A 14,327-nucleotide genomic window follows, 5' to 3' on the forward strand; every position below is an offset into this window, starting at 1 on the left:
TATGTGTGTTCATTGAAATGAGCAATTAGTAAATCACTATTTTATTGTGTAACCCTAAAATCTATACTGCAGTGATTTAATATATCTGAATACAACATAACTGAATTAACATAACTTTTATAAATACAAAAATATTTAAAAATAACAGAAATACATACATTACATACCGGTACATGTATTTGTATATATTGAACACTAAATATATGTATGGTGAATATATATATAAATATATATAGTAATTATTATGGTATAGTAGGCCTATTTAATATACAAAATTAGCATTTATGATTATAAATAGCATCTATGTGTGTGTGAAACATGGACGGAACTGTAATCCTAAGAAAATGAGGCATGCTGCATGTTTCATGGTTCCCGCAGGAGAAATGCATGCTTATGATGAGCGTAATCTTGCAGGAAATGCAGATTGTGCGCGAGATCATGTAGATTATGAAGATGAATAACTGCCAACACAAACTGTCCCTGTGGAGCTCAGATGTTTATGTGACTGATGGGGGGCTTTTGCCTCTTTGGGGCCGTTGACACAAAACAGAAAACTTTGCATGCGTTTTGGCTGTTCATATTCACGACAACGTCATTTAGTGGGCCTGGAATTTAATTTTTTGTTTGTCTGTGAAAACGATACCGTTATTGTCTCTGTGTAAACTACAAAAAAATATACTTTTATGAAAACGGTGACATCATGCGCATGCATATTACATGTTCAGTCTATATGTGTGTGTTTCTTTACAAAGTGACGTCGCCATCTACTAACGATAAAATTACTGAAAATTAAAATATGAAGAAAAAAAACTAAACTTTTTGTGTAGTTTCAGCTGGTTGCCAAGGCAACACTTCTAATTTTCAATTACAGTTGAAGTTCTAACAACAACTAAATAAACCAAAACTATAAAAATAAAACCTATATAAAAATAGGCTATTACAAATGACAAAAACACAACAAATTTACCAAGAAGTTAGCTAAATTAAAAATGAAAACAGGAAATATAAAATCAACACTATAATAACACTTTCTCAATGGTAGTTTCACAGGACTTTCTGGAAGTATGTGATTGGAATTAGTCTTTCTATCCCGAAAAAGTGCGAAGTCAAAAGGAAAATGAGTTTGTGTCACACTTTTAAAAGCTCATTTTTTTACTAGCAGTAAAAACAAGCAGCCTAATAGAATATATTACAATATGATGTACATTGATCTTTCTCGCAAACAATTTTATCACAATCAGTGTAATTGAATACTATTTTAAAATGTAATTTATTCCTGTGATCAAAGCTGAATTTCAGCATCATTACTCCAGTCTTATATGGAGTATATCACCAGATATGATGATTTGTAAAACAGTTGTGCTGCTTCATATTTTTCAGGATTTTTTTTTCAGGATTCTTTGATGAATAGAAAGTTCAAAAGAACATAATTTATTTTAAATATTTTTTTTAGTCACACCATACATGTATTTACAGTCACTTTTGATCCATTTAATGCATCCTTGTTGAACAAAAATATTAATTTCTGTAAAAAGCAGCTCTAAACATTTGAACAGGTGTGTGTGTGTGTGTGTGTGTGTGTGTGTGTGTGGTTTCACACAGGAGGAACTCTTTCTCATGCCGTTAGATATGTTTGGATCTGACCCTGATGAATGTTTCTGTTGTAGAGGAAGTGCTCGAAACTGAAGCTGTTCACTATAGGATGAGATCATGTCAAGTTACTGCTCAATTTAATACATATACTGTAATTACCTGAAGCAGGAAGAGAACGAGTCACTCATGAATCAGCTGATTAATTACTGCACACTAATCAGTTAATTGACATGGCAATGATTTACCGATGTAGAAACAGCATCGAGTTACTGTACGGGACATTAGCCGTTCTGCACATCACACATATTTTCTGGAAACGGTATAAACCCTTACTGTGTACCAACCTTGCTTGATACTTACCATATTATTACTATATTCATATGCTATGGTGTCAACATGATACTCCAAGGTACTTCTATAGCATTACCAAGGTACATATCCCAGAAAATATGGTGCTTATGACGCTTTATTATTCTTTTTTTGTGTTTTTTTTAGTGAGTGACCTTCAGGAAGAGGGCAAGAAGGCCATCAACGCCCCCCTCCTGCCCGGCGGCCCGGAGCTGCTCCCCGAGGATACACTGCTTGGTAACCCATCCCTCCTTTCATCCATTAAACCCAACGTAACGTCTCTTCCCTCCACTAGAGGTCACTGCTCACTGAGAAGAGTGCTGCAGTTTGGCGTACGTTTGTAAACCTGGTTCCCTGACAAAATCCCAAATAGGATTTTTCTATTGGCTTTTGAATTATTGCAGGAAATTAAGCTCCGTGACCAACAAGCGATTATAATTCTTACGTGTTTTGTTCATCATGGTAATCTTCAGAAATGAATACAACTTTAATGAAATACAATAAACTTAGGCTGTGTCCGAAATCGCCCCCTGTACCCTCGTTCACTATTCCCTACAATACTCCACTGATATAGTTCACTCGAAGGACTGTACATTGCAGTACCCTTAAAAAGAATAATATTATAATAATAATAAACTTTCTATAGCGCCTTTAAAAGTTACATCTCAAAGTGCTTCTCAAAAATAAGAAAAATAAAAGTGAAATGCAACTACATAAAAGTGAAGTACATTCAAATAAACAATACAAATATAAAATGAAAACGAGTGAGTGAATTCAGACACTGAGTGTGCCAGAAGGGCTGTAGCTTTTGCATAGTTTCTGCTGTTTAATCATTTTTTTTCATTTCTTAAATTTTTGTTTAAAGATTTATCTTGAACTCGGTCATGGAAACTAGCATGTATAAACCTTATTAAACAATTTAATTATCAATTAAGAATGAATTTACACCTGTGTGATATTACGCTGTACCCACATTGGACCAGCGGTTTGGAAAACGCATGGATGGATGATTCAGATGCGGCGCCATCTTCTGGTCAGATGTGGGAGCTCATTCTGTGTGATCCTCACAGTGCATTGTGGGTATTCTCTAGCCATTAAACTTGGACAATTACGGCCAAAAATGAACCTAGGGCTAAATAAAACACGGGTACAGAGTCGACCGTTCTCTGGGATGCGTTTTCATGATAATCGAATGTACCCAGTTTTACGTTAGTTTTAGTTTAACCACAGATTAGTGTGTAGTTAATACCACTAACAAGGCTCAAAATGCCCCATACACTAGCGTTATAAGCTAATCTGTGGTTAAACTAACGTTAAAACTGGGTACATTCGATTATCATGAAAACGCATCCCAGAGAACGGTCGACTCGGTACCCGTGTGTTATTTAGCCCTAGTTTCATTTTTGGCGGGAATTGTCCTTTAAGCGCAAGCGCATAGACATAAAATATATATTTTATGTCTATGGTTGAGTGTACATCGTTTGTACACTCGTTAATGCTGTCCATTGCGGGATTGAATGAGTGCACTACATAACTTCCACTATGGTTTCGGAAACACTACAAATGACTGTCCTCTCGAATTATGCCCTATTTAAGGGTATAGGGGGCGATTTAGGACACAGCCGTAGGCTATAAATGAACTTAAACCACAGTTGCATGACTTAAATGTCACCATCACTAATCTTCCAAAAACGTTTTCAGTTTTTGTAAAAGTTTGACGTTTAATATTATATTGATAATAATATTAATATAATGTGAAAATTATGTCGTTTGTCTCTGACAACCTCTGTAGTCCCATTTAACCACTTCTTAGCAACCAGTTTTTACAAGACAAGTGTAAGCTTTAAAAAAAAATCACAATTGTGGTATTATTGATGTATTTTAAGTCATACACAGAAAAAATCAGGATGATGGAAGCAGAAGTGGTAAAATACTTGCTTCCAGGTTTTGACCTTTAAAAAATACGTCATCACTGCAGCACTATTTACTGTTTTTAGTCGCCTATTTAAGAGTTTCAAGAGAAAACGTATTAGATGAAGCTGGCACTTGAGAAATGCATTACTAAGAAGTTGAACTCCAAAAGCCTGATTTTGTGGTGGTGTTGCTGGGTGTGGAGGACACTTCTCGTTTCCTCCATGACTCTTACTCACCCTGAGTCACACAGCTGGACAAATTCCCCCACACCCAAGACCGTTCTAGACGATCCAACATAATTGTCTGTTAAAACACTCTGTGTTTATGAGAATGTTGAAGAGTTTCTTCCTTCTTCTGTGATTTTTGCAGAAGAAAATGCAGAGAGGACCATTCTAGACCCTACATCCAGAGAAGACCTCAATTTCAAAGACCTGCAGAAGGTAGAAAACACTTTTTATGACTGTTTACACTAACATCTCTGAATAGAGGATGTGAAAATCTCCCAGAAATGGTAGATGAGGACAATAACCAACGGGACTTTAAATTTGACAGTGAAGTCTGTTTGGAGAGCATGCAGCGCCCTCTACAGTTTTAGCTATTACCTCAAACCAGTGTTATTTTAATATTATTTATATAATATTATAGTATTTAGTAATAATTGGCTTTTATTGTTTTAGTCATTTTATATAGTCAGTTTAGTACTTCAACTTAAACATATTTTGGTAACACTTTATTTTACAATGTCCTTGTTATTGTACATACATTTATATTACAGTATCTTACATGTAGTCTCTATAGTAATTACTATAAATTATGCATAATTACATGCAACTGACCTTAAACCAATCCTAATGGTAACCCTACGTAGTTAATTAATATAACCTTGTCCTCAAATGTATAATTACACGGTAACAAGTACACCTTAAAATAAAGTGTAACCCATATTTATTTCAGTTAGTTGCCAAGGAATCATTTAGAATTTTCTTTCAAGTTTGTTTTTTCTAATCTTAAAGCTAGCCCTATATTAAATACATGTAGTTAATTAACTCTTTCCCCACCATTGACAGAATTTTCCTTCATTTATGACACAACTTTAGCATTCAATTAACTAATCACTGACCTTTTTATAAACTCTTCCTCTCAGGTTCTCATTGACTGGATCAACAGTGAACTGGAGGAGGACCGGATCATCGTAAAAGACATTGAAGAAGATCTGTATGATGGACAGGTGCTGCAGAAACTTTTTGGTAAGACAAAAACAAATACTTTGTTTATGATTCACTTTACTTCTAGACATTTATGGTACCAAACGTCTTAAGTGTGGGACTAATGAGGATGTTCTATGTGTGTGTCGTCCTTCAGAGAAGCTGTCGGGTTATAAGCTGAATGTGGCGGAGGTGACGCAGTCAGAGATCGGACAGAAGCAGAAACTGCAGACGGTTCTGGAAGCTGTTAATGGAGTCCTCAGACCTCTGGAGTGGAACACGGAGTGGAGTGTCGACTGTGAGCGCTGAAAGACATTTTTACACTTAACCTAAGAATAAATAAATAAATAAATTAAAAGGTAGGATAGGCAACTTTCGGAGAGGCTAACAATAGCGAGCTAGCTAAAGCATAAGATCCCACCCTCCCTTCAGAGCGTCTCCAAACCCACGCCTCCTCTAAAACACATGAACACGGACAGCAGGGAGCAGAAAAAAAGTGTGAGGAGAGACGGTGACCCTCTGGGGTCCTTCGGTCCAAATGGACCCGACGCATTTAAATATTTTTTTTTTTAAATCATAGCTTCATCGGAATGGTCTGAAATTTGGTGACTTTTTTGGTACTTGGTATATGAACATCCAAAAAAATTGGGGACAGGATTTGAATAATCTAAGTGGTTGTAAAAAAAAATTGTCACACTCAGGAGCTTCGGGTCCAAATGGACCCGGATAGGAAATGAATGGCAAATTGGCAAAAATGTGAAAATACCGAGTTTTTTTGTGCGTACAATCTACAAATCAGCCACGATCCAGAAAAAAAGCACATAACAGTGAAGGGGTAAATCTATAAAACATCAAGAGTGCAAATCAGACACATCCACATACACACACACACAAACACACTTTTATACATAAACAAACCAATAAATCCAGATTACCTATGTGTTTTGCATTTTTAAAATGGTCAGTTTGTCCGACAGATGGCATCCATCTCATTTCAAAAATTGCTTTCATGAGGTCTAGGCTTGACTCTAAAATGAAATACAGCTTTAAAAAAATTAAAAAAAATATTTAAAAAAATAATAATTTTCTATTATATTCAATGGGGGGAAAAGGGTCATATTTATTGCATAAATATTAATTATAAATCATAAAATTCTCAAAACACCAAAAAAGAAAAGAAAAAATATTATAAAAAACAAGTAAAAAAAAAAATTATGATTTTCTTTTGATAAATATGAATCCCACCCTTCCGGCCCATTTGGACCCGAAGGTCCTGAGTGTGACTCTGAAATGAAGGACCCCAGAGCCTCATGTCTCACAGCACATTACAATAATAATGAACATAAACAACTTAAAGAGCTCTGACCTGTATCACTGCTGCAGATTCATTTAGCCGTTGATAGTGTTGCCATTGAAACGCTTAAATTCGAGTCACAAACCGATCTGAGTATAATCCGATTGATCTGAGTCACAGGTTTCCATCTCTTCATAAATTACTGTAGTTATGGTGTGAACGCAGCATAAGCTCATTGTTTTGGTTCAGGAGGAACTGTAAAAGGCGCTGCTGTTTGTTTGCGGTGTTCAGTGGCTGACGTCTGTCTAATTTTGATAGCGTGAAATACAAACATTGACAGGCAGGTAGGACATTGTATCATTGCATTCAGACCTAATTTAATGATTGGACGATCATTTTATGGTCCTACGCCTTCCACAGACTATACATATATTTATATATATATATATATATATAATTACATTTAGACCACTTAACTTAATGATTAGTATCAGGATTGCTATCAGACTTTCAACCAGCATAACAAAAAATGTTTCTGGAACAAATCACCCACCCTGCCTTTAAGCATTGATGAATTGTGCAAAAGAAAGTAAATATGGTCAATTTTGATGATCTTTTAATAGATGATGAAAAATCAAGAAATTTGTTGTTGATTATGTCTGTCTCTTCCTCAGCCATCCACTCTAAGAGCCTGGTGTCCATCGTGTACCTGCTGCTGGCGCTCGCCATGTATTATGCAGCTCCCATCCCCTTACCTGAGCATGTGTCCGTCCAGGTGATCGTGGTCAAGGTACGACGACATCATTAAAGTGTGAAACTGAACGTTATATCAAATGCCTTCAGCCTAATTAACGGTTGGTTTCTGTCTCAGAAAAAAGAGGGAATCCTGCAGACTGCTCATGTGACCAAACAACTCACAAGTACCACGACAGAGTAAGCAGCTTCGATGTGGCCATCTAGTGATGAAAGATGGTTATAACATGAAAAAATACCTTTTTTATTTGAGTGTGTGATCTGATGCTGACTTTCTGTTCACGGTTTCCAACAGAATGATGATCGGAAGGTCAGGTGGGTATTTTCACACACATTTTCATTACATTGATATGTTGTCCTATAGGGCCGATGTCCTGCTGGAAAATCCAAGGCATACCAGTTTAAGGAGGTCAACTAGTTTATTCGGCACATTATAGCTGGTTCACACTGGTTTACCAGCCCTAGTCTGCTTGACCATGCTGGTCTAACAGATTGAAAATAAACCATCTAGACCAATTAAGTGTACAAATGACCTGACCTGAGATAGAAACTAGGAGCTGGATTTTGATGGTTTGTCTGTTTTCTATTTTCATTAGTCCCAAACTGTTTCTTTGTTTCGTCATTTGCAGAACGTGATGCTTTCGACACCTTATTGGATCACGCACCTGACAAACTGAACGTAGTGAAAACTGTAAGAAGCCATTCCGGACGGGACAAGAAGTTCTGTGTGATGGAGCTGATTATCCAAAATTAACCTTCAATGTTTGTTTTCCCAGTCGCTGATCACATTTGTGAATAAACACTTGAACAAACTGAACCTGGAGGTGACGGAGCTGGAATCACAGGTATAAACATCATCTGTGAACTAACTCTCACACGGATCAAAACCTTCTCTAAACTCTTGATGTGTGTGTGTGAAGTTTGCAGATGGTGTCTATCTGGTGTTGCTGATGGGATTGTTGGAAAATTACTTTGTGCCACTGTACAACTTCTACCTCACGCCAGAAAGCTTCGAACAGAAGGTAAGTGTGATGTAGGACGGTCTAATGTGGACTGGTGAGGTTTGATAAGGTCTGATTACTTTTTAAATGCCTCATTAAACTGCATGAGACCTGTCAGACTTCACGAATCCACATCAGACAACATAAAATGACATCACATGATATCAGAACATATAAGCCTCAACAAGTCCACAATCAACCATATCAGACCTTATCAGATTTCATGAATACTCTTCAGACAACACCACACCATATCAGACCACATCAGTCTCAATGGCCCTCATTTATCATTCTTGCGTAGAAACGGGCGTATATGTTGGCGTAAGATTATGCTTACACTCCTCTCACCGCCTGATTTATGAAGCTGTGCGTACCTTTGAAATCCAGGTGTACGCAATACCTGCCCTTGATAAATGCCGCGGCTGAAAACGATCATCATTAGAATAACACGCCCCTATATATTCAAGTATCCGCTTCCCCCACACCCTCATTTTACGCCATGGACACACGGAAGACGGCAAAGAGGAGACACTTCTCTGGAGATCGAGACCATCACCATCATGAAAAATTAATATTAAATCAAACAACAATATTGTTGATGATAAATTCAAAGTTAATTATATTTTTTTTCAAAACGCTATAAATCCATCCATTTTTTGTCTAAAAAAACAACAACAAAAACAACAACAAGAGAACATGCAACATATAATCAGGGACTCATACTATGAATTAATATAAATTAAATAAGTGCAACTGCATGAAATAAATAAAAGCCAAACAAAATAAATAGTAAAATAAATTAAATGGTAAAAATGAAAATAAATATTTCCAATGTCACGTTCCAATATTGTCCACCACATAAAACAAATTATTTAAAAATAACACACAAATACAGTCCTTTAATACAACAATGTTAAAAATACATTCAAATCATTTAGTAACACATTTAGGCTAATAGTCATTCGTGCCAAACTTAAAAGTAATGATAACAATATTCAGGCCTACTATTAGGCTACGTGTTGTAGCCATTAACTAAGTGCATTTAGTTTCATATTTGTTAAAAAATAATAATGTTATTTTTTCCCCATCTATGTTGATTATGAAAAGTGAACATAGGCTAAGATAGGATGCGCAATATATCGGGAGACATGCTCAGACATGATTTTGGCCACTTAATTAAGTTTTGTTTCGTAGAAAGCCTTTCTTTAAAGTGAATTCCGTTTTGTATAAATTGTATCTTAATTTTAATATTTTTTTCATCAACCTGGATTGTCTGGATTTAATAAATAAGCAAATAGCAGAAAATATAATCATGAGTCATGACATGGAGGCGCGGGCGCGGTCCCTTGCATTGCACGTGAACTGGAGCGCATCTCATCACAAATGAACCGAAACTCAGTATATGCCTCACAGACATGAGAAATATATCTATAAAGAAAGCTTGAAATGTCTTTAAACGAAACAATTATAAACGAAAAGAAATAGGCTACTCTCTCTACATTTACATTACATTTACATTTATTCATTTAGCAGACGCTTTTATCCAAAGCGACTTACAAATGAGAAAACAATAGAAGCAGTTAAACTAACAGTAGGACAACAATACTCAAGTGCTATAACCCCTCTCAGTTTAACTTTAGTGCATTTTTTTATAGAATAGAAGAGAAGAGAAAGTGAAGAGAAAGTGTTAGTACTACTGAATCAAGTGCTGTCGAAAAGTGCTCTCTATAGGCGCGTTCACTACGGAGATGGTGATCATCAATTTCATCTGTGCAGACACAACACTAGTTTATTAATAGAAATAAAATACAAATTTATTTTAAAAAATGGCGTTTATCGCGTTTTGGAAAAGAGCTCCTCATATCTTTTAGTTTGTCAGTGCGTTTTGTGGTGTTAGGAATTGTTTTTCTGCGCATTTCCGCACTAACTCTAAACGTGCGTACATGTACACCACCTCCTGACCTGGCGTAGGATTTGAGCGTGCCGTACGCCAACGTCCATATTGATAAATATCAAAGTCACCGTGGTTTTGGGTGTACGCCAGGTGTACGCTGGAAATTTGGTGTACGCACTTTTGATAAATGAGGGCCAATGAGTCCACTTGAGTAGTATTTATGAAGTCTGATATGGTTTGATGTGGAGTGGACTCATGAAGTCTGATGTGGTTTGTTTTTAAATACCTAATTAAACTGCATCAGACCATGTCAGACTTTATGAATCCACATCAGACTACATCAAATCACACTATAATAGATCACATCAGACTAAAGAAGTCCACAGCAAACCTAATCAGACTTCATGAATGCTGTTCAGACCACATCTCACCATAACAGACTTTACTTAAGCATCTCTATTTCTAGCATTCAAAAACTGTTTTGTAACATTACTAGCCATGGAAAAAAATTGCTAGTGTTTTTGTGTCTTGTAGGTGCATAATGTCGCATTTGCTTTTGAGCTCATGCAGGATGGTGGATTACAGAAACCCAAAGCTCGACCAGAAGGTACCAGAAAAATCAGTGCCAGCAATGTTATATCAGCGTTATATACACAACACAACCTTCAGATATCATAACAGACTAGCTCATTGTCTGAACCTGTTCATGGTGTTAGCCAGATTATCCACTAGATGGAGATGTTCCTCAATAGATGCAGCACACTGTACCTGCCCTTTCCTTTCTGTTCTTACACAATGTCAGTTAACATATTCAAGCCTCTGTCTATTTAACAGCGATTCTGTTGTTTGTGTCCTGCAGATGTGGTGAACTTGAATCTGAAGTCAACTCTCAGGGTGCTATACAACCTTTTCACCAACTACAAAAACTCAGAGTAACACTTGAAGAGATCCGAGGAAGCTTGCGTCGGGCCTCACTGATGCCATGCACACACATCTCTTGTGTTTCTTTTGTATGTAAGACTTAACCATTTTGTATAATTTAGCTTATTTATGCCCAGAATCGAATGTATTCAGCCTTAATGATCCGTCAGTGTAGCAGCTCATTAAAATATATTTAATTTTGACTCACGTAATCTAGGCCTGCCACTGCTTTAAGCACTACACACAGAATTACTGTTTGTCCTGGAATGATTCATAAAGCTGCACTGTGTATTTTATTTTAGTTGAAATGCTGTAATTATTTCAAATAAACAAGTGCTTTCTACATGCTGGAATGAATTCATTTTGACATCTCAGAATTGGATCTTTCTGGTCTCAAAAAATTATTTTATGAGCGACCAATGGAGTTTTTTTGATCAAAATAAGCAGTTGCGTACCACGTCTTCATACACAGAATTATTCATGCTTAAAATCCTTGGTAGAGCACATAAATATTTCACCCACACAGGCTTGAATTCGGCATGAAACAGAAGTTGTTATAGTCTTTTTTTCCCCTATTGTGATATATATCCGAGTGAAACGGCTTCTCAAACAAGACAAAATGTATGCTGGGAATTTTGTGAATCAGGAATTGATTGGATTGTTGTCGTTTGCTACTGCCGTGATCTCTTGTGAGTGACAGATTGTCCGCCCTCTTGCCGCATTACTATTGCTCATACTTGCGCTTTGTCCGAAATCTAATTCTTCTCTACTATACAGAAAAAAAAAGAGTCAAAATAGTATGCCAAGAGTATTATGTCCGAAAACATACGTAAGGTGTGTCCCAATTTGTGTACTTGTGCATTATTCTGACAATTTGTAGTATAAATAGTGCAAGTAGGCCTATTGTATGTGTTCACACTGAAAATTCAAAATTGGAAAAGTACACTTTTAAATACCTGGATGATGCACTTAAAGCTACAATATGTAAGAATTTTGCATTACAATATCCCATAATCTCAAGGCCAGTGTTATATATTTTGTTAAGTTGATTACTTACAATATCCAAAATGTTTCCAACTATTTTTAAATCATGAGAAAATTGCGATTTTAACCAAGGAAACGGGCGTTACAGCAGGGGGGAGCTGGGAGTCGCCAGTCAATTGCGTCACATCCGAGTTACCCTCGGTTTCCGCTCGTACTGCGTGGAGTCCTTGACAAATGCGGAAGTTGTAGTTGTAGCGTCTATCAAGCTACAAACGTTAGCTTGTTTCGTGCAGTCGTTACGGAACACAGTTATTCTTTACCGATTGCAGCTGGTTCTGTCGACAAAGCATGCTTAATTTTATATTTTCCAAATGTTGCATTCGTTAATAGTTATGTTTATGTAAGGGAAGTATTATTGCTTTAGATTTGTGTTTAGTTTATTCACATTGTTTATCACGTCTGATGTTTATGGCCATGTAAATAAATATAGCATGTGTTATACATAAAGATTAATCAGTATTTTGGCAAATGATGTGGGTATGTTCGAATGTACTTTTACAACAATTGTTTAGAACACGTAAAACTGCAGGTGTTATCACAATAATGAATTCGACATACAATAACATCTATGATAACCAATTTAGTATTAAACCTTACTTTTCTTGCGGTTAATTCATTTTAATGAAATAAAAGTTCAAGAGTCATGAAGGAAGAAGACAGGGGTCTGCGTGACTGGGACTCGTACTTCATTAAAATAAAACAAAACAATCAAAAGTCGCACACAACGCGCATTCACCGTGGCAACCGCGACGGCACAAAACAGTTCAAAAATGAGAGCTCGGATCCACCGGTTTTCTTTCTCTGCGTCAAATTTTCTCTCCAGTCTCTCTCTCTCGTTCCAGCGCGCGGCTTATAAGCGGTCTCTCCACGCCGATCACTGCAATAAGACACAGGTGTTCGTCATTTGCACTCAACCTACTTGCCGCTCGTCTCTTCTCTCTCCCATTACAGACCGCGCTGAACCTCGCCACAAAAAGCAATTCATTATAAAAAAAAATTAACCTCATCCATGAATATGATTTTTCGATTCCCGTCTGACTGATTTACATCCACGGTGGAGTTTAAAACGACAGTTCCCATCATTCCACGCTCCTTCACATCGTCATCAAGCTACGCCATTGTTGTTGTTTGTAATGTAGCGCCGTCTAGCGGCAAACAACTCGTGCATATTGTACCTTTAATACAAACGAAAACCCGTAAGCGAAAAGTACCCGGATGACCTACTTCAGATGAGAGCACATTCGATGGAAACTTTACTCGATGGAAACAGTTGCACAGTAAATTCAGATGTGATAACACGTATTAAAATTTGATGTGTGACTCATTGCTGCGATTCTGGATAAATTTAGAATCACGATTTCTTCGTTTAAAATAGTTTACGATTCTCCCTCGATTCTGAATAGACAACTAGACATTCTGACAAATGTTAATTGCTGCAGTTTAAATATGTTTAATTTGAATTAATTCTTTTTTTAAATAAGGTTGAATAAATAATTCAAGGACTCACTCAAAGATTTCATTACTGGATGAATCAGTGGTTTTGAAGAAATCTCTTGAATGAATGATTCAATGACAAATACATTTTCTAACAATCACATGTCGCCACCTACTGGTGCAACAATGTAATTAATACAATCTTTATTTGAAGTGTCAAGTTACTTTTAAAAGTGTGGTTGAAAAGACTGTTTGTGAAGCAGCATCAATGCAGACTTGAATGTTCACTGTGATCGGACTTGTCAAAGACTTTATAGACGTAGCCGAATCGTTGTCATTTATAAACAAAACCGCAATCTTTTAACGATTAATCATGCAGCTCTACTAAGCACCCACAACACCCAAGAAACCACCCAGAGCACTTTACCAACTGCATAACAACTTTCTAGCAACCATTCAGAATACTTTAGCAACCACAGTGAACATCCAAGCAATCGCATGCGGTCTGAGTGGTTATTACACTCAAACTACCTTAGCAACTCCCTAAAATCCACTAGGAACATGTAAGGAACCTAACAACAACATTCTAACAACCAATGATAACACCCAAGCAACCACATAGCAACATTCTGAACACCTTAGCAACTGCCTAACAACGCCCTAGATTTTTTTGGGAACATGTAAACCATAGTTTCCAGTATATTTCCCAGGATGATGCGAATGTAAACAGATCCACAGATGGGCGAGTCTGAATCTAAATAATCCTGTTGTTTTCAGATGCTCCTTTGAGGGTCTTTTTTTTCAGTTGTTTGTTCTGGATTCAAACTTGCGTTTAATGGGGGAATTCATAGGGATGGTAACTATGGTAACCCTCCAGCCCAAATTACCTCTGTTTTTTCTCGTCAAAGGGAGGCGTTCTCACAGTC

The 14,327-nt window shown here is 36.7% G+C and overlaps 1 protein-coding gene across 3 annotated transcripts in view; it reads left to right on the top strand.

Moving 5' to 3' along the window:
• The window catches only part of parvb (parvin, beta), an 18,338-nt gene extending 7,072 nt beyond the window's left edge, over positions 1-11,266 (top strand). For 2 of the 3 annotated variants that reach the window (XM_077210122.1, XM_077210120.1), the window contains exons 2-13: positions 2,089-2,178; positions 4,225-4,295; positions 5,000-5,102; positions 5,218-5,358; positions 7,029-7,144; positions 7,226-7,287; positions 7,403-7,422; positions 7,737-7,798; positions 7,884-7,952; positions 8,028-8,129; positions 10,537-10,609; positions 10,862-11,266. In XM_077210122.1, the coding sequence (XP_077066237.1) occupies positions 2,089-2,178; positions 4,225-4,295; positions 5,000-5,102; positions 5,218-5,358; positions 7,029-7,144; positions 7,226-7,287; positions 7,403-7,422; positions 7,737-7,798; positions 7,884-7,952; positions 8,028-8,129; positions 10,537-10,609; positions 10,862-10,938 (986 nt within the window). In that variant the 3' untranslated portion in view covers positions 10,939-11,266. The remainder of the gene's footprint in view (positions 1-2,088; positions 2,179-4,224; positions 4,296-4,999; positions 5,103-5,217; positions 5,359-7,028; positions 7,145-7,225; positions 7,288-7,402; positions 7,423-7,736; positions 7,799-7,883; positions 7,953-8,027; positions 8,130-10,536; positions 10,610-10,861) is intronic. The other variant, XM_077210121.1, reaches the window with a different exon arrangement.
• The last annotated feature ends 3,061 nt before the right edge of the window (positions 11,267-14,327 follow it).

The sequence above is a fragment of the Siphateles boraxobius genome, unplaced genomic scaffold (genome assembly GCF_051911475.1).
Source record: "Siphateles boraxobius isolate OS27281-9 unplaced genomic scaffold, OSU_SipBor_1 65, whole genome shotgun sequence".
NCBI classification, from domain to species: Eukaryota; Metazoa; Chordata; class Actinopteri; order Cypriniformes; family Leuciscidae; genus Siphateles; species Siphateles boraxobius.